General features: G+C 36.9%; 1 protein-coding gene across 4 annotated transcripts in view; it reads left to right on the top strand.

The window, feature by feature from the left end:
- Positions 1-26,756, top strand: part of LOC114328237 (cyclin-dependent kinase 14) — a 782,326-nt gene extending 755,570 nt beyond the window's left edge. For all 4 annotated transcript variants that reach the window (XM_028277027.2, XM_028277024.2, XM_028277028.2 and 1 more), the window contains 5 exons: positions 3,151-3,242; positions 10,573-10,747; positions 11,466-11,867; positions 19,838-20,093; positions 25,420-26,756. In XM_028277027.2, coding sequence (XP_028132828.2) covers positions 3,151-3,242; positions 10,573-10,747; positions 11,466-11,867; positions 19,838-20,093; positions 25,420-25,484 — 990 coding nt within the window. In that variant the 3' untranslated portion in view covers positions 25,485-26,756. The remainder of the gene's footprint in view (positions 1-3,150; positions 3,243-10,572; positions 10,748-11,465; positions 11,868-19,837; positions 20,094-25,419) is intronic.
- The last annotated feature ends 452 nt before the right edge of the window (positions 26,757-27,208 follow it).

Here is a 27,208-nt window from a genome sequence, read left to right as displayed (position 1 = left end):
AGCAATTTTTTGATAACCTCCTCAAGAATTAGAATTTTTTGTATTAATAATTTCTGTCTGTTCGTCATTTTAAATTGTTTTTTGGACTTAGCCCCTTTAGGCCAAAAATGTTTGGTGGTTTGGCCATTTAAGGCTTATGTACCATGTTTAATAATATCAATATACGTTTAATTTCTTGTGTGTGTCTCATTAATTACCCAAGTAACTGATCTAATCAACAGAGTTCATGATAACCATCAATAATTTATCAATAACTGGTTTTAAACTTTAAACTTTGTTTTGTACGAAATAAACATTTGGTGACTTAGCTCTTTATGGACCTGTACCCTTCATATATTTTGGAGTTATTTCCATTTGAAACATTGTTTTTAGTTGTTGTCTTCCCATAAGAAACCTTCGTCATTAACAATTAAAAAAATATACTTGTCGTCCCATAAGAAACCTTTCTCATTAACAATTAAAAAAATATACTTTAAAATAAACCATGCCAAACATTCTTATCGGGACCTGATAGAAGAAAGTTTGAACTTGAATTTAGGTACTTGATGATTACAAAAATAATATTTTTTACTTGTGTTTTTGAGTCTTGAAGATCGTCATCTATCGTTCTTTTTTCAATTTTAAATTGTTTATAACTCGATAACGATCAACCAAAAATGCAAAAGACCTTTTCTGTTTAGAATGATCCAAAAAATCTGAAATATTATTTGCCCGGGTCAAACATTTTTTTTTATTTTTAAAAAAGTCATGTTTTAATTTATAGCCAGAACAAAATTAGATCGGGCCCCCTTGTTTTTTTGTAATTGATAACATACTAAATTACATATCCAATAGTTTTTATCCATTAAACAGCTCGGTCTCGATCGACCTTATTTTGTAGTGTTTTTTATTATAGCTGATGAAAGAGCGTATAACTCTTTGGTTTATTTTTGTGTCGGTAATTTTAACACATTGTTTGCCGCGTCGCTCATATAGATAAGAGATACACAGATATTTTGCAAGGGGCCACGTCGCTCATTTTTTATGTACACGTATGTGTATACTTTATTGCCGTAGATATCAATGGCCTCTGAGACTATTATCTATCTCAGATGATCGGGTGAAAAAATTCCAGATTTCGTTTTTACTTGTTCCTTTTTGTGTTGCCGTGTTTTATGTTGGTAATTTTTCATTTACTGATCAGGTGTACATTTTTCTGTACAGGCCAGGATCTGTACTGATAAGTCGCGTTTACACGATGGCGATTGGCGAGACGAGACATTTGTCAGAAGACAACTGACTGGCATGAAATTATTGTCTTCGTATAAACACTTCAGGCCAATTGCCTTGCCAACTGCCCTCACAATTGGCCCAAAATTCAGTTGTCTCCGGGAGTAGACTGAGGACAATGAGCTGCGCCCAGTGAGCCCCCCACCAGTCGAAATCTCAATTGTCGCGACAATTGGCGCCGTGTGAACGGTGTAGGCCAGTAGTGCTGTCTTGTTTTTTGCCAGTTCCCTCTAGATGACAAGCAGTCGGCCATGTTTTAGCTGTCTACTGCCATAGCAATAGTTGGCCCCGTATAAACATCTTCTCTTTCAACTGGACTGGCCTCCGACAATATCTGTTGAGAACTAAAGGGAACTGGCAAAAAACAAGACAGCACTACTGGCCTACACCGTTCACACGGCGCCAATTGTCGCGACAATTGAGATTTCGAGTGGTGGGGGGGGGGGCTCACTGGGCGTAGCTCATTGTCCTTAGTCTACTCCCGGAGACAACTGAATTTTGGGCCAATTGTGAGGGCAGTTGGCAAGACAATTGGCCTGAAGTGTTAAGTCGCGTTTACACGATGACAATTGGCGAGACAATTGTCATTAGACAATTGTCATCACGTGGTTGCGAATTTCGGAGGCCAGTCCAGTTAAACGAGAAGATGTTTATACGGGGCCAACTATTGTCATGGCAGTAGACAGCTAAAACATGGCCGACTGCTCGTCATCTAGAGGGAACTGGCAAAAAACAAGACAGCACCACTGGCCTACACCGTTCACACGGCGCCAATTGTCGCGACAATTAAGATTTCGAGTGGTGGGGGGCTCACTGGGCGCAGCTCATTGTCCTCAGTCTACTCCCGGAGACAACTGAATTTTGGGCCAATTGTGAGGGCAGTTGGCAAGGCAATTGGCCTGAAGTGTTTACAGTCGCGTTTACATGATGACAATTGGCGAGACAATTGTCAGAAGAACTGACTGGCATGAAATTATTGTCTTCGTCTAAACACTTCAGGCCAATTGCCTTGCCAACTGCCCTTACAATTGGCCCAAAATTCAGTTGTCTCCGGGAGTAGACTGAGGACAATGAGCTGCGCCCAGTGAGCCCCCCACCTTTCGAAATCTCAATTGTCGCGACAATTGGCGCCGTGTGAACAGTGCGTGTAGGCCAGTAGTGCTGTCTTGTTTTTGTTGTTTGACGCAACAGATGACGGCCATGTTTTAGCTGTATACTGCCATGGCAATAGTTGGCCCCGTATAAACATCTTCTCGTTCAACTGGACTGGCTTCCGACAATCCGCAACCACGTGATGACAATTGTCCAATGACAATTGTCTCGCCAGTTGTCATCGTGTAAACGCAACTTACACGAAGACAATAATTTCATGCCAGTCAGTTGTCTTCTGACAATTGTCTCGCCAATTGCCATCGTGTAAACGCGACTTTAGACGAAGACAATAATTTCATGCCAGTCAGTTGTCTTCTGACAATTGTCTCGCCAATTGTCATCGTGTAAACGCGGCTTTAGACGAAGACAATAAATTGCATGCCAGTCAGTTGTCTTCTGACAATTGTCTCGCCAATTGTCATCGTGTAAACGCGGCTTAAGGACTGCTCTGTAAGCCAATGTATTGTTGCTTGTATCCTGTCACTACGGATTACTAACAAGTAATTAATCTAAGTAAGGAGAATAAGAGCAAAAATACTTTATTAAATATTATTATGAAAGATCGTAATCCTAATTGTATTACAAAAATTTAAGGAAGCAAGTGTTAGAAGAATTATAAATCAACTAAAATAGTCTCACTACACTTACAATATACAACAAGAAACTATGTATTTTAAAAGGACAAAGCAAAGTATAAGTATAATAATTGCATTTTATGTTTTGTTTCAGGGTGATTCTCCGTTCGGAAAGTCAGAAGCTTATATTAAATTAGAACAATTAGGTGAAGGTTCATATGCAACCGTGTACAAAGGATTTAGCAAGTAAGTTATAATGTTGACATTATATTTCTCGAAGTTCTATAACTCGATTTAAATCTAAAATAGAATTAATTCTAGTATACATGTATGAGTAGTTCCCAGGTTGTGCTCAGAACTTTGTGTTAAAGATATATAAGGCGTGTAGAAGCCAAGGGATACAAGTGCATTTTTGGTACTTTTGAGAAAATCAAGTTTTAAGTTTAACACCTTTCCTAAATTCTACCGCTTGTTTTTTTCAAAATAGTTAGTGATTGGCTGGTGTTTTTAACTTTAAAAACTTTTATGTAATAGTATATTTATATCAGATTGAAAAAAACTTAGCATTTTATAAGATATTTTAGAATAAGAAACATCACTTATACCCACTGCCTTCCAATTAAATACTTATAATGTACTTATATCTTTATTCTTTTCAATACAATTTAATTAACACCGAACTTTTGTAAAAAAAGTAAACAATTGGCATATAAAATGTAAAAGCACGAAACACACCAGAAATAAACTTAACTAGTCATCATCGCTTTCAAAGCAGTTATCTGGTTCGTCGGGTTCTTCCTGAATATTACCCTGAGTACCTTGATCTGGGATTTGTTGTCTTTCCCGTTGGCGTTGTTGGTAAGGCAAATTTCTTTAGAAGTTGTAATGGATGGGAGGCACAAACCGCATTAATTTCATAAGATTAGCATATGTTGCCTGTTTTAATAATAGCTTTCTGGTTTCACATGGTAAATTATTTTGTATTATAATTTTCGTAAAGAGATTCAGTTCGTACACTGTTCTTGAAAAACAATGTATCAGGATGATCTTTATATTTATTATATATTATTAATCAACGTAAGATTTTTGTTATTTAGGTTTGTTTACTCTTAATATTGGCCATGAACATGTGTGCTTGGTTGTACAGTAATTTCCAGCCACGTCAAAAATGTAACTAACTTCGCAAAAAAATAAAATTACTAAAATTACTATAAGTTTAGACAATATAGATTTAGTTTAGAATTACTAGACAATTACTAACAAGTATTAACGAGTTGGTTGTCAAACGATATAACTAACACTTGTTTGGAGGCCAAGGGATATAAGCGTACTCATATCCAATGGCTTCCAAATGATAAATAAACTATTTTTAGGATATAAGTGAAATACCCATAGATGTCACTACTGGTTTTAAATTAACTTGTATCCTTTGTCCACAACATTAACTATCTATTACTGTACTTATCTTTAACTTGACCAAAATTGCACTTATACCCCTTGGCTTTTAGAAGCCTCATATATTATTTGCATTATTTAGAATATTCTCAAAAATTGTCACCTATAATATATAAAGTATATAAGTAGCGTAATTAAAGCTAATATCGTAAGAATACACGATTAAAAATACTAAAATTAAACTATAATTGATATCGCCCCAGGGCATTTAGGAAAAAATAAATCGATTTTTCAATACAGCACCTAGATATTTGCAACTTTTTGCATTGTGTTCAGGATTATGTCAGGAAAAAAGTCTACAATAGAAAAATGGGTGGAATTGTATAGTTGTATTTTAAAGTGCATAACATGCATCCAAAAATACATAAATATTTCAAAATAAGTCATTAACATGTCAAAATAAGTGTATCAAGTGCCAAAAACACTCCAAACTCCATGAGATAACATGCCTTAGCAGTGATCTTGGGCACCAGGCGGTCCGGAGGTCGATTCTAATGACGTATTCATATTCAGTGATCCCAAAAACCGCTTAGTGATCTATTTGCATGCATTCAGTGCCGAAAACCCGCGAAACTCCAGAAGATGACGTGCCTTAGCAGTAACCGCGGGCACCAGGTGCTCCGGTGGTAGATTCTGATTCTAATAGCGTATTCGTGTTCAGCCACCCCAAAATTCGCGTGTAATCTGTTTGCATCAATTTAGTGGCGAAAACCCTCGAAACTCCAGAAAATGGCGTGACCCTAGTCAACAGGTTCTACGGATGTCGGTTCCGATAGCGTATTCCTTTTCAGCAACCCCAAAAACACCCCGAGTGATCTGTTTGCATCAATTTATTGCAGAAATCTCTCGAAACTCCAGAAGATGACGTGCCTTAGCCGTGACACTGGGCACCAGGTCCTCCGGGGTCGGTTCTGATAGCGTATTCGTGTTAAGTGACCCCAAAAACCCCCGAAACAAAATCTGGCCCTTAATATCCTTATTTTGACATGTTTATGTACTTTTGGATGCATTTTATGCATTTTAAAATGCAATTATGCATTTCCATCCATGTTTGTATTGAAGACTTTTCTCCTGACATCATCCTGAACACAATACAAAAAGTTGTAAGTCGCTAGGTGTTGTATTTAAAAATCGATTTATTCCGGTGTTCTTAATGTTAAATGCCCTGGTCTAAGGTTTCATCTTCAATTATTTTTTCTGTTTTATACGAGTATCTCCATCTAGGAGTTCCATGTAGAAATTCCATATACAGAGAGGTTCAAAATTATGGAATAAATTCATTTTTTCGAGAATAGGCCATTTTGAAGAGAAATCCCGAGACAGGTCGATTTTTATTTTTAAATTATGATTTTTTGGCATATATATCATACTAGTGACGTCATCCATCTGGGAGTAATGACGTAGGTCATTCAATTCTGTATTCAGTGAAATAAGCATTAATGTAATTAATGCATCTTTAAAAAGAGAAAAGCTCAACTTATTACCTACAAAAGTGGACAACATCAATCCCAAATAGACTACTTCATGATAAGGAAAGAAGACATACGTGAATGCAAGGACTGCAAGGTAATAGTTAGTGAGACAGTAAGCCAACAGCATAAGCCGGTTGTTCTGGACATCGAAGTAAAAAGCGAAACTAAACAAAAATATCGGAGAGGACCACAAAAAATCAAGTGGTGGATGCTAAAAGATGAGAAAGAAGGTCTATTCAGGGAAAGAATAGTAGAAAAAATATGTTGGAACATGAAAGGAAGCCCTACCACAATTTGGAGAAAAATGGCCAACATTATTAGAGAGACGGCTATTGAAATACTTGGGAAAACGTCAGGAAAGAAGTTTGAGGATAAAGAGACTTGGTGGTGGTCAAATGAAGTACTCCTCCTCCTCCTCAGTCGTTTCCTCATTGCTGAGTGTCGTGATTCCCTATAATACGAGCAACTATCTCTTTCCATCGGCTTCTGTCCTGAGCTTCCCTCATGGATTCAGAGAATGTTTTTCCACTGGCTTTCTGTACTTGATCCGTCCATCGAGTAGGTGAGCGACCTCTACTTCTGCGCCCTTCAACGTTTCCCGAAATTATAAGTCTCTCAAGATTATCATCACTTCTTCTTGCAATATGGCCGAAAAATTTTAAGACGGTGGAGAGGCAAATAGAGGAAAGTCGAGTCCGAATATTAAGCTCTTGGAGGATTAAGTGATTTGTTCTGTGTTCCGTCCATGAGATCCGAAGCATTCTTCTCCAGCACCACATTTCAAAGGCGTCAACCCTTTTTTTACCAGACCAAAATGAAGTACAAGGAAAAATAAAAGAGAAGGGAAAATTATATAAAAAGTGGCAAGAAACCAGATCGCACATAGATCTTCAAAACTATATGGTCGCCAAAAAGGAAGCGAAAGTAGCAGTAGCAAAAGCTAAAGCAGAAGCGTATTCAAACCTATATGATCAACTTGATACCAGGGAAGGCGAAGCAAAGATATATAAAATAGTGGAAACAGTGAAAAAGAAAGAGGAACAACGAATGCATGTGGCGGAAATGAGAATGCTTAGATGGATGAGTGGAGTGACAAAGAAGGATAAAATTAGAAATGAGTATATTAGGGGAAGTCTAGGTGTGGCACCAATTGATGCCAAAATGAGAGAGCATAGGTTAAGATGGTTTGGTCATGTTCAACGTCGAGACGTTAATCACCCAATACGAAGAATAGCTGAAGTGCAGACTCCTAGAAGGAGTAGGAGAGGAAGACCAAAGAAGACCTGGGGGGAGACGATAAGGCAGGACATGTTGGTAAAGGGGATTAACATTGATATGACCCAAGATAGAATTGTGTGGAGAAATGCAATTAGGGAAGCCGACTTCGCATAGGGATAAGGCAGAGAGAATGATGAAGCATTAATGTAATTATTAATACAGGGTGTCCAAAAAAATATTTATTAAATTAAAATAATTGACACAAAAGAAGAATTTAGTTAATTTATTTAATTCAGAATACATTTTCCTATTGTTAGAAAACAGAAAAAAATGTTTATTTCACAGATAAACATTGCTTTTCGCTTAAATTAAATTTCAACTGCCAAGAGGCAGACGATGGCAGCTTGAACATTGAATTTAAGCGAAAAGCAGTGTTTATTTGTAAAATAAACATTTTTTCTGTTTTCTGACAGCGGTAAAATGTATTTTGAATTAAATAAATCACATACATTCTTATTTTTGTGTAAATTAATTTAATTCAAAACAAATTATTTTGGACACCCTGTATATATACTTTTTTTGCTTATAACTTAAAAACTATTCATTTTAAAACAAAGTCCTATAGGAATAAAACGAAGATAATTAAATTTTCTATCAAATGCGATTGGTTAAAAATGTCTTAATTTACCACTCTGGCTTCAAAATAGCAATAAATATAAAATAAGGGGGAAAAACAAGCCTGTCTTTATTCAATGATTTTCCATCACTTAGGTTACACTTGGAACCTTCCTAATTCGCTTAGAAAATTTTTGTAATGTGCTAAAACCGTACACCAAATTTCATTAAAATTGATTTACTAGATTTTGCATAATAATTTTGCTAACTTTTTTTAAAAAATTAAAATTTTTTAAAATCTTGTACAACAAAAACTGGAACATAAAAAGATTTGTCAATTTTTTTTTACATATAAAGAAGTACTCCACCTATCTAATGCACTTTACAGAATTGAAATCGGATTATTTAAGCAGCCTCAGCAATGTTTTAAAGTTATAAACAATTTTTTGGCTTATAAACAAATTAGTGCTGTGGCCAGGAGGGGGTTCTACGGGCTCCTTTATTTAGATGGACTTGCCCAAGTTTTTTTATGTATTTTGACCCGTAGAACACGAATTTTTTGGGTAACACTTGATCCGGATGTCGATAAGATTGTTATAAACAAAGAACTTGAGGAATTACATAAAATCGATTTTTCGCAAAATAAAACATTTTTTTGCATTTCTTGGGTAATTCTAAGCAAAAAATGTTTTTACAAGTTTCTTTGTAGGATGCATAGTTTTCGAGATAAACGCGGTGGAACTTTCAAAAAATCTAGAAATTGCAATTTTTGAACGCGAATAACGTTTGATTAAAAAATAAAATAGCAATTCTGCTGACAGCATTTAAAAGTTTAAGTCAAATTATACCGGTTTTAATTATTGCATTGCTAAAAATTCATTTTTTTATTATTAAACAAAGCTATTTATTTATAAGCCAAAAAAGTGTTTATAAATTTAAAACATTGCTGGGGCCCCTTAAATAATCCGATTTTAATTCTGTAAAGTGTATTAGATAGGTAGATCACCTCTTTATATGTATAAAAATTAGCCAACTTCTAAATGGTCTACTTTTTGTTCAGAAAGATTTTAAAAAATTTGAACTTTTTTAAAAACATTTAGATTGCAAATTTATTATGCAAAATTTATTAGGTCGATTTTAATGAAATTTGGTATACGATTTAAGTATATTAGAAAGAATTTCCTAAGCGAATTACTAAGGTTCTAAGTGCCACCAAAGTGGTTAAAAAATATTGAATAACAACAGACTTATTTTGCCCCCTTATTTTGTATTTCTTGCTATATTGCAAAAAAGGTAATACCTTAAGAAATTTTTTACCAGTCATATATCATACAAAATTCAATTATCTTTATTTTATTTTTGTACGACTTTGTTCCAAAACGAATCATTTTAAAGTTATAAGCAAAGAAAGCAGAAAAAAATCGATGTTTTTCGAAATTTTTAAATATTTTAATTTTTTTATTAATGTTCCGGGCATATTTGAGAAGGAGCATAAGTCAATTATTATTACTGAAGGTGTCACCTAACTTTATCTGCAAAAAGCCGAATGCCACCTCTCACATCCAAAAATAGACGTTTTTTCGCAGATCCTTACTGGTCTAGAATAGAGAATTGAATAAATAACCTTTCAAAGGAGCTAGCACACAACCCCTATTCTAATTAAAAAAATAATCGATTACGTCATCACGCCCCGATGGATGACGTCACTAGTATCATACTAATATCACACTAATCACACTATCACACTAATATCATAAAAATCGACCTGTCTCGGTATTTTTCTCCAAAATGGTCTATTCTCGAAAAAATTAATTTATACACAATTTTGAACCTCTCTATATTTCTTTTTCTTTGCGGCTATGACCATAAAATGGAATATGATATGAATCAGTTGCCCCTTCTCCCAGACTAAAAGATTTACTTTTAATAATTATTTAAGTAATACCCAACAATAGGATATAAAAATTTTCAAGGACATTAAAACAACCGCCGGTCTTCAGTTAAAGCATCCTGTCTAATTACATTTAAATATGCTCAAATACCGCATCACAAGGTCCTTCCGACTTATTTAAACTGGACCCCAGACCCGTATTAAAGTTTGCCCTTTCGTTAGTTAAACCTTTGTCCTTAGCCTTCCTTTCTCGGTCCTCTTATATTCTGGGAACGAACAGGATGTTCAAATAAATTTCATAATAAATTGTACCGGATTTTTAGAAGAGCTTTTGTATTTGCATAGAATGAAATCGGAAACAAGGAGGAGAGTTTATGCACTTTGTAATAAAAGATAAGTAGAAAGAATACTTCTAAAGGATGGAATCTTTAGAAATATTTTTGCATTAGAAGGAAGCTGAAAATAAGATAAAAATAATTCGTAGTAAAAGGTGCATTTCCTAGCAATTTTTAAATATTTATACAAGGGCAAATAAGATTTATTGAAGAAAAATTGCCACAAACAAACGTTTATATTTTATACAGTTCCTTTCTATAAATTTAAAAAACAATAATAATTAAACTATTAATCAAATTCTAAATTCACTGTATCCTCATTGAAAATACAGGGTGTCACATAAAGATTGGTATTTAATTTATATTACGATTTTTGGAATAAACTTAAGTCGATTTTTCCTAACTTAGCTACATTATATGCAAAAGTACACCCAGAAAAGGGGCGCTTACCTTCCTTGTATACCGTAGGCCCTAGATATAGCAGACCTCCCTGCTATAATCCCAAAGCCGCGTTAGCGGTATAAAAACGGGAGACTATTATTATTATTATATTATTATTTATTTAATAAAATGTCCGTCTCTTATTTCAGTTTACAAAACCAAGTTGTGGCATTAAAAGAAATAATTCTGCAAGAAGAAGAGGGTGCTCCATTTACTGCTATCCGCGAGGCTTCCTTATTGAAAGAACTGAAACATGCAAATATTGTCACTTTACATGACATTGTACATACCAGACAGACACTAACCTTCGTTTTCGAATATGTGGTAAGTACAGCATAATTAGTAGATAATTATGAACATCCATATTTATATTTATAACGTATCAGTAATATAGGGGTACTTTATTATTCCATAGTTAATACCATATTTACTTATAAACCTTATATACGTTAATACTTATTGACCTGTATCATCATCACATTTTGGCTTCTTTCAAGTCTTAAGCGGCCCCTAGACACTATATTGTGCAATATATTGTACAATAATATTAGTAGGTCAACCCACACGATGCAATATTATTGCGCAATAAATTAGTTGCCAACTGAAACTGGTGCTGTTCAACATGTGGAATAAGACAGCGAGTTGTGTGGCTTTTCATTAGTTGTATTTATAAAAAGGACGAAGGAAAATAAACGCAGGTGGATGAAGGAATAGTTAAAAAAAAGAAATAAGTACACCCATGAAAATTTATTAAATGATTTAAGAATTACTGAACCAAGTGATTTTCAAAACTTTCTGCATCTAGATAATATTCTTTATATTTTCTGAGCAATTGATCGTACTGTTAATTTTTTTAAATTATGTTACTATAATCTTTAGTCTTGACATTCCACAGTCACAATTAGAATGTCTGTTAAGCTACTCGATCTACCCAACAGTCATTCCAGGCGGAATTCTGAATCCAAGCGAAGTTGACGCAAGTTGTGTTCCAATATAGGAAAATGGATACTTTTTCTATAACTAATATTTTGTTATTTTTTAGCACACCGACCTTTCCCAGTATCTAGAACGACACAGTGGTGGATTGGACCCTCGCAATGTCCGATTATTCCTCTTCCAACTACTACGCGGTCTATTATACTGTCACAAAAGACGAGTGCTTCACCGTGACGTCAAACCCCAAAACCTCCTCATCAGCGAAATCGGCGAATTGAAACTAGCCGATTTCGGCTTAGCTAGAGCCAAATCAGTACCCAGTCACACTTATTCACACGAAGTGGTGACGTTATGGTACAGACCACCAGACGTCCTACTGGGAAGTACGGATTATTCTACTTCACTGGATATGTGGGGCGTAGGTTGTATATTTGTGGAGATGATTACCGGTATGGCCATATTTCCCGGAGTCAGGGACACTATTGATCAACTAGATAAGATATTTAAAGTAAGTATTATTATATTTATTATTTATTATTTATTATTTATTATTATATATTACATTTATAATAAGAGGAAAATCTGAGAAATTAAAGCCCGAGATCGATATGATTTTGCTGTTTACTGATGTAAAATGTAGATACGGAATAGTAGTATTGGAAGAGATACAAGGCCCTAAAGTTAAGAACCATATAAATAATAGATAGGTATATGACGGATAACCCTGTTAGATATCAGACCTATCAGGTAAAACACAGGTATAATTTAAATAAAAATGTATTCTTATAAATAGACAATAAAACAAAAGAACTTCCTTTTATCATAAAATAATATTTCATTCCCGGCGGAAGTTCGACAAAGCCAAAACGCACTGTTGATTATCTGCGAACAAAAATAAATACAGTTAATTAATGTGACAAACACGACTCTATTATTACATATCTTCTTCTTCTTTAAGTACCGTGCCCAAATTTTTAGGCGTGGGTAGCTTCCATAACAATTTGCCGATATCGTTCTCGATCTTGTGCGGCATGTAACAATTGATCTGCTGATAAGCCAGTCCATTGACGAAGGTTTCGGAGCCATGAATATTTCATTATTACATATGCACACATCAAAATAGGAGAGATAGTTGGCGCGACGATGAAGATGTGACAGGCCAATCAGTACTCAGCCGGTAAGGAACGGATCAGCGATTAATCAGTACTTAATCGCTGGACTGTTTGGCTTTTAACTCAATACGTTAAAAGCCCAGTTGGTCTCCAGGCAATATCTTTCTGCCAGTCGATTCTTCCCCAGATCAATTCTCCGTAGAATTTTCTATCTAAGCAAGCAAGCAATTTGATTTAACCCGACCTGTGGGAATGTCCACCCTCTCGAAAGAGTACATTCGGGTGTAACAATTCATTGGGGCGAGGTGTTTTGACCCGAGTATATACATGGATCACCCCACCTCGCTCCAATGCCCCAGGCCATCCCTTTCCCCCCCCCATAGCACGCTGATGCGCGATGGGGGCACAACTATCGTAGCCAAATGCTCTTCACAATGGAATCCTGGGTAATAAGATTCCAATGTGGTACCCTAATCGAATGCAAAAACTAGGCCAGCGTGATGCGCTCTATGCCTTTATCTTCTTTCTTACTTATCCGCGGAACTAAAAATTGCTTGCTTGGGCCCCGAGTCATCGTGCTGAGCCCTAGTGGGCTCCGCCCGATGACTCGTTGCTCGAGTTTGTATGTGTTTTATGGTTTTTTTTTATAATTTTTTTGGGGGCTTTCGCCATTTTTTTATTTTATTTATATTTTTTTGGGGGCTTATGCCCTTCTGTAATTTTCTAAAATTCACTTACCTTAGAGGCGATCGTGGTACTTGATCTTCGTATGTAACGCTGTCTTCGGCACTTGTTTTCGAGCTACGAACTCACTACTATCACTTATCACTTTTATACTCTTATCCCACTATTTGTTGCTTCGGACGTCTGTGCTTCCATCGGTGGAACTCATCATACCTTAGCGTCTCTCGCAGTATGTAATTTGGGTGGTGCTCCAGTTCCGCGAATTTGGTCCTTGCCTTATCTGTCATGATTTCGGTGACTCTCACCTGTTGGAGTTCTCTGAACAGGAATCTTTCAGCTACATATCTTGGGACTCTGGCGGCCTCCCTCAAGCTGTTGTTGTGGGCTGCTTGGATCTTCTTCTTGTGTGTGTTACTTACATGTCCCCATGCGAGAGACGCGTATGTTAATACCGGTAGGATTATACTATTGATCAGTCTTAACCTTGTTTTCAGTCTTAGTTTGCTTTTCCTGCCTGTGAGTCCTCTTAGTGTTGATTTTGCTATGTTGGCCTTCCGGACTGTGGCTTCTATGTGTTGTTGGAAGGTTAATCCTTTGTCCATGATGACTCCTAGGTATTTAGCTTCGTTTTTCCACTCGATGGGTCTGTTCTGCACCGTCAGCTGTTCCTCTGGCTGTTGTCTTCCTTTCTTGTATAGAACCGCTTGCGTTTTATCTGAGTTGATGGCTATCTTCCATTTTATACTCCATTCTTCTATTTCTTCTAACGCTGTTTGCAGGTTGGTCACTGCTATATCTACATTTCTATGTTTGGCCGCTATCGCTGTGTCGTCGGCGTAGAGGCTCATGAGGGTACCTGGTGTTCTAGGTACATCAGCGGTGTATATCGTGTACAGCAGGGGTGACAGGACCGCTCCCTGGGGTACCCCAGCTTCCGGGTTTCCGAGCTCGGACAGGACTTGTCCTATCCGAATCCTGAAAGTCCGGCCGCCCAAGTACGACGAGATTAGTCTCGTCATCGCCCCGCTGTACCCGTAATCACGCATTTTGTATAAGAGCCCCTTGTGCCAGACTCTATCGAACGCTTTACTTACGTCCAGGAACGCTGCTCCAGTGTACTGCTTGTCGTTGAAACCAGCTGCTATGTACTCGGTTAGTCTGAGTACTTGTAGCTCGCTGGAGTGCTCTGCTCTGAATCCGAATTGAGCTTCTGGGATGATATTTAGTCTGTTCGTTTCCGCTTGCAGTCTGCTTAGAATGATTCTTTCCACTATCTTGCTGATCGCTGGAAGTAAGCTGATTGGCCTGTAGTTCTGCGGGAATGTGTGGTTCTTGCCAGGTTTTGGGATCATGATGACATGGGCCTCTTTCCATCTGTTTGGGAATATCTTGTATCTTAGTATTGCGTTCACTATATTTGTGAAGTACACTATAGCTTTTCTGGGCAAATATTTTAGGGCTCTGTTTGTTATTTCGTCTAAGCCAGGCGCTTTTCTCGGCGAACTGTTTTTGATGTGTTCGTTGATTTCTTCCGGTGATGTTGGGGGAATGAAGTCCTCTGGGTCTTCTGGTCCTTCTTCTTGTTCTTCAACTTCTTCCAGGAAGTCGTCGTCTTCGTCTTGGTGGTAGTTTAGGTCGCATTCCCTTTCGAGTGTAGCCCTCATCGCTTCTGCTTTATCCACTATGGTGTATACCATACCGTGTCTTCCATGTAGTGGGGGGATGGGTTTTCTGTCGCTTCTCAACATTTTCTGTAGTTTCCACACATTTTTCATGTTTGAGTCTTGTTCTTCCGTCTCTTGTACAAAGTTGTCCCATTTTTTACTACGGTGGAGTTGTAGTGCCGTTTTGACCTCTCTGTTTAGAATATTTGCCCAGGATTTGTCTACTCGATTTCTTGTTCTTCTTGCTGTTTGTTTTGCTCTATTTTTTTCCCTTATCAAATCTTGTGTTTCTTGTGGAATATCTTTGAACCTTCCCATGTAAATCTCGACTTCTTCCTCTGTTGTGCTGCTTCTGATTGCCTCTTGTATGATGTTTTCGAGCTCTAGGACTTTTCCTTCTATTTCTTCTGGATTGTTTATCACTGGCACTATATTTATTCCTTCACTTACTAGTCTTTTGTAGTTTGTCCACTTTATTTTCTTTTTTGTTCTTTTTGGTGGGTTTGTCTCTTCCCATGTTCCGATCTCTAGTAGGATGGGGTGGTGGTCAGTTGATCCTTCGTTCAGCGTAATTAATTCTGATTGCAGTCCTAGGTTTTTGGCCACAACTATGTCGATATGGGTTGGAAGTCCATTTCCTGGGTAGTGGGTAGGTTCTTCTGGGCCCATTGCTATTGTGTCTTCATTGTTTTCTATGTATCTATTTAGTAGTCGTCCGTTTCGGTTCGTAGCTCTGTCGTTCCAGATGGGGGATCTTGCATTCAGGTCTCCTATTATGATGGATGGTTCGGCGATGTTTAGGAACGCATCTAGGTCATCGTCCATTAAAGGGTCTTGTGGTCTTACGTAAGCTGATGTGATTCTTACTGCTCCTTGCCTCATTTTCACTTCTACTGTTGTAGCCTCCATGTTGACCAGTGGTGGAGTCGTGAATCTGGTGTGTCTGATTCCCTTTTTTACTAGGATGGCCGTTCCTCCTGATCTTCTGGTGTGGTCGTTCCTGTATACATCGTATCCAGGGAATTTTAAGTTAAAGTTGTTAGTTAACTTGGTTTCCTGGATTGCTACGATGTCCATCTCGTATCTACTTGCGATTTCATCCATGATGTTCTGGTTTGTTGATATTCCTCCTGGATTCCAGGAGCCTATCCTCAAGTATCCCCTGTCTGTCAGCATTACTTCTGCGCTTCCCTGGTGCCTTGTATAACTTCTCTAACTACCCTAGTCACTATTCTGACTATGTAGTCTTCATCAGGGATCGCTGTTTGGTGTTGGTTGTTTTGCGTGGCCTGGGCGTAGGTGGTGCCGGTGGCTTGTGGTCTTCTTGCCTGTGGTTGTTGTTGTTGCGGCCTCCTTGGTGGGGGTCTTCCCCACGTAGGGCATCTTGGGCATCCTCTGTAGCTGGCTGCCTTTACAGTTGGCACATGTAGCTTTAACTTCTTTGGCCCTTTTGCACATCTTAGTGGGGTGATCCTCACCGCATTTGACACACCTGGGGTCCTTGTGGCACGCGTTCTGGGCGTGATGGTAGCCTTGGCAGTTGAAACACTGCGTGGGTCCTGTCGCTTTTCGGAGATCCTCTACCACGACCTTCATGTGGCACAGGTTGGTTATGCGTCTCGCCGCCTCGACGTCCCCCTGATCCAGAGTTATGACGAACATAGGTAGCTGTCTTCTTGGGCCGGCTCTTGTCGACATATTCTTTGCTGCTTGGCAGTCAATATTATATTGATCTGCCATGTCATTCTTGATCTCTTCATCTTTGGTATTCGTTGGTAGCCCTCTTATTACCATTTTAGGTTTTACTTCTTCCTCGAATGGGAAGGCTATCCATTGTAGTCTCTTCTTGGGATCTTTTAGGGTCATGTTCTTTGCGTAATCCTCAATAATGTGTGTCATCTTTCGATAATCTTCCGGGCTTTTCGCCTGGATGAGGGTTTCCCTTCCGCTTCTGGAGATCTTATTTGTCGTGATTACGCCTTGTTTCTGGGCTATACTGAGGATAGCCCCTGTCTCGCTCACGCTCTGTAATTTAATTACAGGCGGCTTACGTTGACGGGTTACCTGTTGTTCAGGTAACGCGGCAGCTTCTTCTTGCTGGTTGGTCTCCATTTGGTTCGACTCTGAATCCTTGGGATGCCGTGCGGCAGGCGCATTTCCACCCGTGCTCGTAGATGGATGTATTGGTGGGGCATTTCCTCGGGGTAGGTTGAAGGAATCTTCTGGTGGGGGTGAAGCAGCTCTCATGGCGTTTCTAGCTTGATTTTCCCATGATGTCGTCTCGTCTTTTGAGATGGGTGACTTCAGTTTTGGGAAGTCTTCTTTATTTTTTGGATTCTCTCGTATTTTTCTTAGTCTCTCCTCTGCGGGTGACCTTTTGGCTTCAGGGATTGGCTGCGATTTCTCGACTTCAGAGACTGGCATCTGTTGGAGATTCTGTAGGAGTCCGTTCATCTTTATTTGTTGTTTTGTCATTGTTTTTTGTTGTTCTAACAGATATTCCAATTGGGCTTGCAGTTGTAGCATCGTTTCTTGTTGTTGAGAGATTTTGATTAACAATTTCTCGTTTTCGGCCTTTTGATGGTCTCTCTCTGCCGTCATCGCCTCTAGCATCTTCCTCATCTCTTCTTGCTCGTTTGTCTTGAGTACCTTCTCTTTCTTGTTTTCTTCGGCTTCACTCTCTTTCGGCTTCGTTCGTTTGGTGGTGCCTCTGACTGCCTGCTCTGCCTCATCATCCATGGGCTCTGCTGTTGGATTTTCACCGTCCTTCTTCGTTTCTGCGTCGTTCTTCGGTTTCTCCTCTTTTTTCTTTTTGGATTTCTCCTTCTTCCTCTCACTTCTAGGTTTCTTGAACCCATTTTCATCCATGGATGAGCAGTCATCGGTGTCGGAACTTAATTCCTGAAACAGGTTAGAGCCCACTTTGCGTGAGCCCTCATAGATTGGCGGGGATTGCGCCATGAATCGGGGGTGTGATCGAGACCTAGCTCGATCAATCGTCTGGGGTTGGGGGCGAACGGTCCTAATTTTGGACGAAGCCTTTTTTTCTGTCGACTGGCCCGACGCCAGCTCGACTTCAGGGTTGGCTCCCTGCACCAAGCGCGGTTGTTCACGTACCCAGACAGAACTGTGTACGGGTTCCACTTGAATTTCTCAATCTACTGACCTAGGGGCCGGGGCTGCATCAATGTAGATTCTCAAAAGCTACACCCTGCAGTGTCGAGGTGCAGTGTTTTAAACTACACCCTTCCCTTACGGAGGCACAGTAGATATCCCGTAGCGGGCTCTCGTCGAGCCCGCTATTTCTTTTTCCGCTAGCCGATCACTAGCTGTGGCGTCTCAGAGAACTCAATAGAAATTCCCTAAGTTTCACCACATCCAGACGAACGGCTTTTGCCTCACCTTCTTGCCTAAGGCGAAAAAGTGTTACGGTTTCGCTATCACGCTTACATTCGTGATGGAATGAGAATTCCTGCTAGCCGAAAACAACCTTTTCACCGTCTGGCTTCTTGTCGTCCGCGTCTTCTCGCCTCGGAGAGTGAAAACGCTCAACTGTTACCTCGCTTACATTCGAGGTAGGACTAATAAGTCCCCAGCCGAACAATCCCCACTACTCGTTGGCTTCTCTTCGCTGCTTCTCTGCTCCGCTCCGCTCGCACGCGTGTTACTAGTCTAGTGGTCGGCACTAGACTCTCTGTATACTACTCCTGTCAGAATTTTCTATCTATTGCGACGACGCTGCTTTTATATCATTCCGGTGATCCATCTCCTAGCATTCGTTGGTAGTAATGAAAAGTAGTGGGAGCGCGTGTATATGCGTCGTTTGTTGGTAAGTCGGCGACGCGAGTTGGATCGCTGTGGTTACACTATCAAGCAAGCACATAATGTCCTTGGTTTGCAGCAAAGTAAAAAGATCATTGAGATTTAGGTCGGGATGTCTAACAATTTGATTTTTTGCTGCTTTAAACATTCTATGGCTTTTCGAGCTGTTTGTGAATTTGCATTGTCTTGGTAATTCATAGTGTGGAGTTGGTTTTGACAAGCTCAAGGATGACTTACGGCAAATAAATGGATATATACCAATCAGCAGTAACAGTTCTTTGATCTTGTAGAGGAATTCTTGCTACATGATTTGCTTTCGAGACAAATTAAATGACAAATGTATGCTCTAATGAATTCCTCATCACTGAGCCATTTCCTTCTTCGATCACTAGATGTGTACATTGATATCTTTGAAATTCCCACTAGCTCCTCTCTATATGTCAAATGCCGATCTTCATAGCTATAAGCATGCGCACGCACATCATCGATGTTTCCGTGAGTAACTATCCCTTCTGGTGAAGCTGTCTTAGATCGAAGCTAAGAATAATTCACCCATGTTTAAATTCTCCGTACTGACGAAATTATAAAACAGTCTTATCTAGATCAATGTCTTCGAAAATTACATAAAATGAGTGCGCGAAAATATTTACGATTTATTTCCATTCTTTGACTATTATTGTCAATTTTGATATTTCGTTATAGCTGCAATAATTCACTACTACACATATCGTGTTGAAATTTTAGATTTATATTATCTATGGGGATTTAGTTTAGATAAGTTTTAGTACTGGCATATGATTAGTGGCGCCCCATATAACCCAGCCTGCAAAACATAAAAGACATACCGCGGATGAAACATCATATAAATATATGAAACAATAGTAAAATATCATTTTAAAACTATTTTCTTATGGCCTTTTTTATTTTGTTCGTCCGGTTGTTCCATAGGTCATCTTCGATGGCCCTCTCTCTCTCAGCTCTTTATTTATTCCTTCGCTCCAACTTTTTCTCGGTCTACCTTTTAAAATTATAAAGACTTAATTTTTAAATTTTTAAAAAACCAAAATTTTAGTTACTCTCTAAAGCTCAGTGCAATTGTGCAAGAAATAAAATGCAATTTTGTATATTATTAAATACATATTCTGTTCTTACGTATGTATACGGTGCTAAATTCCTAATACAATAACTATTTGTAGATACTAGGTACTCCAACAGAAGAAGACTGGGCCGGGGTTAGTCAACTGCCGGGATTTTATAAAATCCATAAATTGGGCCAATATAAACCTAGAAAATTGGGCTTTTGTTGGTCGGCGCTTCACGATATCGTGCACGGCGAAGCAATGGCTAGTGGCCTTCTCCAGTTAAATCCCCAAAAACGATTAGGTGCCGAAGAAGCGATGGTACATCCATATTTTGATGGTTTGCCCAAAAAGTTGCTCGAACTGCCAGATGGTAAGTATTTTTGTTATTTTCTATGCTGTAGCCGTTTTAAATGGCTTTCGACAATGTTTATAGGACATTTACCATTACATTTGGTTGTTCGACTGTCTTTTGAAACCAAATATAGGTTTAGCTATTAGATTCTTTAAAGACCCATTTAGTTCTTGTCAGTGATAACACGTAGGATGTATTATACAATATTCTCGTATGTATATATGTTACCGTTAAAACCCGATTTCAGTTAAAACCCGAATTTACTAGGAAAAACTAGTTTTAGCTATGCGCTTTAGACAATTCTAGTTTTAACTCGTCAAAACTAGATTTGACTGCTACATTCAGTTAAAACTAGAAATCCCGAACGGATTTCACTTAGAGTAGTTTATACTAGTTCAAAGTAGCTTTTTTGGAATTACTGGCGAATACTAGTTAAAATTATTGCAAGAGACAAGTATGTATTACGGCTTGTTCGGGGTAGTGTTAATGACGAAGGCAGCCGGTCGGTAGCAAAGTAGTGTGTGAAACTGTGGATTGTTTTTCATCGTTTTTATTGGTTATATTACACCACTGTGTATTATTCACCCTTAGTAATAATATCGAAGATCAGATTGAGAGCAGAGATATAAGAACTTGTTTTGGAAATGATTTTACAATTGGAAGAGACAGATAAGAAAGAAAGTCACTACAATGTTGTGACCAAAAGCATATGTAATAAATTAATGGTCGAAGTACAAGATGCGGAACTGTCTGCCAAGAAAACACCATTACAAGATCAAAGATAAAATGATTTAGAATTAAAAATAAAATAAGTATTCCATTTTTAATCAGTTGCAATGCGAAGGCAAAACAATCTTATTTTTCAAAAAACTCTCGGTGTTGGTCAAGTAGAGTATGGAGTAGCAGGCCTACGTCTCTCCGATGAGACTCCAACAAGAGTCGAAAATCGACGATTCAGAGTGCTGGACTGCGCTCCGTATTCTAAGTGAAAAATAAGATTGTTTTGCCTTCGCATTGCAACTGAATAAAAATGGAATTTTTATTTTATTTTTATATTGGTCGTTACTTCTTTGAGTAACTAGGTACATTTTCTGTTGGAATTTACCAGCTGAACAGAGGGGGTAGTGAATTGTAAGTTTTTGAATTCCCTCTTGTCTTCTTCGCTTCAGCATCCATCTGGCTTGCAAATTTTAGAATCCATGGAGGTGTTACGAAGGAAATGGACCAATAAATTTTCAATTTAAAAATCTTTTAGTAATATTTTAATATTTTTAAATATTATTAATATTGCTATTAGGATTAAAAACTTCATCTTTTGATTTAGAATTGTTGAAGTTGGCGAAATAAAAAAGTTAGCTTCTAAAATTGATCCCATCAAATATTATGTACCTGTCGAAAATATTTTTGGCATAATTGAAGGCCCATGTTGCTATTTTTCATGGAAATCGGGATAGGTTGAAGACTGAAACCGCCAGGAAATAGGCAAATATAACTTTTTATTGATATGATCAATACTTTTATACCAATATGTGAAACCTGCCAACGGAAGAAGAGTAAAAATATAAAAACGAAGAGAGGTTTTGTGTCCAAACCTATTGCATTCAGAAATGAATAGTCGCTGTCAGATATATTTGATCGATATGCAATCACAAGAGAATCGCATATAAACTACTCTAAATGAAATCCGTTCGCGATTTCTAGTTTTAACTGAATTTACCAGTCAAATCTAGATTTGACTAGTTAAAACTAGAATTGTCTAGAGCGCTTAGTTAAAACTAGTTTTTCCTAGTAAATTCGTGTTTTAACTGAAATCGGGTTTTAACGGTAACATATGTTTGTTCCTTGACGATCTTGTTTTCTTCTTTTTATAAATATGTCGAGAAATGTTTTATTTTCTACTTTCACCATTGGTAATTCCTCTAGTCTCATACGTTAAGATCTTATATTAACTTGTGGTATTTGGTATTTTTGACATGTGAAAGTAACATAGAACAATTATTATTATTAAATACCACCATTTGTTATTAACACCACCACTAGGTTATAATAATATTCTTGTTAAAATTTATCTTTTCTTTGCATATTTGCAAAAATACAGGTTACAGTAATTTTGGTATCTGGTCTGTCCACAATCTTCCCATTCTCAAAAAGTCCCTTAACATTTTGGATGTTCAGGTTACTGCATCTATGATAATTATTTGACATTCTGCATGGGTTCCCATTCAGACTCTCTTTCATTAGTTTCCCCACTCCTAGCAATAGTGCAATAACAGTAAACAGACGAAATACTCATTGACATATTAAGCGCTCATTGACATATTAAGCGTAGACTCGGCATACTCACCAAAAAAGCGTAACGCGGAAACAGCATGTATGTAAACAGTCGATCGGTGGTCTATCTATCTCTTTTAACCAAACGATCCCGCGCATATGACTGACAAAGATGGCTAGACTCACTCAATCCTATATCGGCGTTACACCTCGATGCATTGAGTGGCATATCCCTAGCCAAGTCTATCCTTTTACATGTCTCTGGCAGCGCTACGCTGTGGGCCCACAAAGTAGTTTCCGATGATTAGCCGTAATTTTTTATGTAAATTAAAGGTGCCATCCCAGACGAGCGATAGAAAGCCACGGTCTTTCAATAGACTCACAGTTGCTCAGTCTTTCAATGGACCTGGTATTCAGTGTTATGGTGGAGTTTTCAAGTTCATCCAAGTTTCTGGAGATGATCATGAATTTGGTTTTTGTATTAATCTCTAATTCCATTCGCTTACTGTATTCTCCGATTATAGTGACAAGTTGTTGAAGATCGACTATGTTGTCACAAATTAAGACACCATCATCAGCATATCGTATGTTGTTGATCAATACTCCATTTACTTTGATTCCAATTTCTGCATTTTCCAAAGACTCTTGAAGTGTGGCTTCCGAATAAATGTTAAATGAAAGAGAGGAAAGCACACATCCCCGTCGAACACCCCTTCTTATATGTATAGGTTTGGATATAGAGTTGTCTATTTCTAATTGTGCCATTTGATACCAGTTCAAGTTTTCAATGGATCTTATGTCTTTTAGTAGTATTTTTAAGAATATCTTTTAAACATAGGAATACGTCCTTTCTAACCTTTTCTAAACACGAACTAGGACCAAGAGAGCAACGTCGGAAATAAAATTATTTTAAGACAACTGGTTCTTTAATATATTATTCCCTATGCTTCCTCGAACACCGTACCAGCCATCTGGCTGCTGATACAGGTTGCGTTCATTACTGCGCAGCACATTTGTACAGGTAAACATATCGAATTTAAAATTATTGTAAGACGAAAAATTATTATGTCATTACTTTTTAAACATTATTAGAAATATGAACTATAATTGCCAGACATTTTTGTGGTTTAAAAAGTAATGACAAAAAATGTTTCGTCTTAAAATAATTTAAATTCAATATACGGGGTGATTGATGAGTGTGATAAAGCTCAGTAGATCCGCTATAGTAATAGATGCAATAAAAGTTCATAACAAAAATTGTAGCCAACTTTCAGCTTTACATTACGAAATTAGTTAGAATGTTACAGAGTATTCGATAATATAGTGGCAAACCAAACTTATGTTTTTTTAAATGGAACACCCTATATTTTATTTTATATTCGAAATTCTCTTAATTTTCCCATCACAAAAATATAAAGGTTTGTATAAAAATGGTTGATGTTGCTAATTTTCCTTATATCGAATACAGGGTGAGTCAAAACGTAAATACATTCTTTTCTCAAAAATTTTAAATGGAACACCCTGTATTTTATATCACCATCGAAAAGTATCATTACCGTACTTTAATTTTTGTATAATATTCCCTATGACTAAATTGGTTAGTTTTCGAGATATTTTCATTTTTCAGAGCAAGTTATTAATTATGGTGTTCTATTTAAAATTACTGAGAAAATAATGTACTTGCGTTTTGACTCATCCTGTATTCGATATAAAGAAAATTAGCAATATCAACCATTTTTATAAATTTTGACAATCAACAAAAAAATATGGCACCAATAAACCATTGCTGTTGTGCTATCTTTATTTATACAGGGAGCTGAACTTATTACGATTCTCGTAGAACATTGGTTATAACTTTGTAAATACCGTGTGTAACATAACAAACCTATATATTTTTGTGATGGAGAAGTTAACAGGATTTCTAATATAAAATAAAATATAGGGTGCTCTATTTAAAAAAACATAAGTTTGGTCTGCCACTATGATATCGAACACCCTGTAACATTCTAACTAATTTTGTAATGTGAAGCTCAAAGTTGGCTACAAGTTTTGTTATTAACTTTTATTGCTATCTATTACTATAGCGGATCTACTAAGCTTTATCACACTATGATTAACTATTTATATGGAAAATATAGTCCGTCCGCTATAACTTTTCCCATGCGGTACGATTCATTTTCAATCAAATTAAGTCAAAACATAAATTGAAACGAACGTCGATGGTCGATGTGTATATACATTTTGTATACTGTATACTATATACTACACACATCGGCGTACGTTTCACTTTCTGTTTTGACTTAATTTGATTGAAAATGAATCGTACCGCATGGGAAAAGTTATAGCGGACGGACTATAAGCCACAATTAAATTGAAAAAAATAATTTTATTAACGTTTCGACGCCCAATTAACTATTTATATGGGAAATAAGCCACAATTAAATGGGCGTCGAAACGTTAATAAAATTATTTTTTTCAATTTAATTGTGGCTCATTTCCCATATAAATAGTTAATCATAAAAATGCCACAAGCAAATAGCTTCAGAACAACATTTATCACACTAACCAATCACCCTGATTTTGTATTTACCAGTACAGGTGTGCTGCGCAGTAATGAACGCAACCTGTATCAGTAACCAGTTTCATAAATAATATTAAATATTTTAGGTAGTGCTGAAATTCCTTTTTCGTTTAGTAGTTTGAGTATTTCTGAAGGGATTTCATCTGGTCCAGGTTCCCCTTTTGTTTTTTGAATTTAATATTGCCTTTTCTATCTCCTCTTTATTGATTGAAGGGCCAGTCAGCTGGTCGTCTGTATAAACTTCACTCATGGGTCTTTCGTCATGGAAGAGCTCCTGGATACATAGGCGTAATCAGGAGGGGGGTTTAGAGACTATCAAGTAGTTGTAACCCCCCTTAGGATCATCCTGGTTACACCTCTGCCTGGATATAGTTTTACCATGTATCAATTATCTTCTTTTCACACAGCACTATATGGTTATCATTTTAGAAATTACATTAACTATAATTATAAATCAAGTATATAGCACATATTTATTGTTTTTCTTTTCAGATTGTTCAATATTTACCGTCGAAGGTGTACACCTCTACCCAGAACAGTATTCGTCGGTTAAATGAGGGTGGTCTTGACTTCCACTGAGGAAAAGCGTCTTTTAGCAATGAAAACATCTCACATCATTATTTTTCAAAAATATGTCAAACAAGAGTCAAATCCTCTTTGTACACTGCTGTTGCAACAAGTATAATTTAGAATATGTCGTGTCTACTCCAGTGCTACGAGAAAGAAATGTTCAGTCTCACCGAATTTCAGAATATGTTTAAAAATGTATATTTTTAATATTTTTTAATATAAGTATACGATATTTGCACAACATTTACAATTATAAATAAACATGTAAAACATTCAAATCAATGGGATCAAAGCATTGGGATCAGTGTAGGATTTATTTGTTTCTGAATATTGCTAATAATATACAGGGTGTTTCATTAAGAATTGTCCATATAGTAACTGGAGAAACCTTAGCACAAAATACAAAGATTTAACCTAAAACGCTTAAATAAAATACGGCCCCTTACTGAATCACAGAGTGTTTTATTTAGAAATTTAAAAACTATTTGTATTTAGTACTTTAAAACCATTTAACATATCCTTGTCATACTTGACGAGAAGTGTAGGTACTGTACACCCTACTAAATTATGTTAAATAAACGTTTCTGGCTGCTGCTAGAGGCGTACGATGGGGCAAAGTGAATGGTTGACCCTTCCCAAATTCTACGCTACTGGCGGAATTGCTGTTTTAGTGCAATTTTTCGATTCTCCAATACTTTCACAAACATTTATTTAACATAATTTAGTAGAATGTACAGTATCTACACTTCCTGCCGAGTACGACAATGATTTCTTAAATGGTTTTAAAGTACTGGGTACAAAAGTTTTGAAATTTATAAATAAATACCCTGTAACTCGGTAGGGAGCCACATTTCATTCAAGTGTTTTAGCTTAAATCTCCGTATTTTGCTCTAAGGTTTCTCTAGTAACTATGTGGACAATTCTTAATGAAACACCCTGTATAACAAATGTATATTTTTTAATTTCCAAGTAAAAACTTGATAATATACCAAAATACCAAAACTAAATGTTCACAACTGAATGTTGAAATTATTTACCAATTTTATTTATGTATATCTGTTGTGTAAATATCGTTTAAATAGTTTTCAGTGTGGTTTTATTTACAAGCAATGTAATATTATGTTATACGCATTTTATAAAAAGAGCATCAGAAATGAGTTTGTTTCTTTGTTATCATTATAGTAGACATATTTTATATGGCATTAATAAAAATATTTAGTTTGTTTATTTTTTTGGTAAATAAATGTGCATTTTAGTTATATTTTTTGTGATTCTTAAGACTTGGAAAAATATTTTTTAAGATAGGTCGTCTAATTGAAAGTCAACGAAATTTGTAATGAAACGGGTTCATCGTAACGAGGGTCCAGCTTTTCACTGATATTATTAAAGAAGGAAAACATTTTGCTAGTATCATCTATTTTTCGTATATAATATCACAAGAGAGAAAATTTTGCCGGCAATATTTTCGACTGGTATGAAAGTTTGTTGCCTGACAATTTTCGCGAATTAAATTTTGACTTAAATCACGAGACGTCAGTCGAGTGATTTTGTCAGAATTTCATAAGCGAAAATTACCAAAAGGCAACGAACTTGAATGAAACCAGGAGAAAATATTGCCGGTAAATAATTTTCTCTCGAATGATATTCGACAAGACTATTTCACGAGACAATTAATGCACCATATCAACGAAATATAATCTTTATTTATTTG

The sequence above is a fragment of the Diabrotica virgifera genome, chromosome 6 (genome assembly GCF_917563875.1).
Source record: "Diabrotica virgifera virgifera chromosome 6, PGI_DIABVI_V3a".
NCBI classification, from domain to species: Eukaryota; Metazoa; Arthropoda; class Insecta; order Coleoptera; family Chrysomelidae; genus Diabrotica; species Diabrotica virgifera.
The sequence above is the reverse complement of the archived record's forward strand: the minus strand, read 5'-3'. Positions and strand labels throughout refer to the sequence as shown.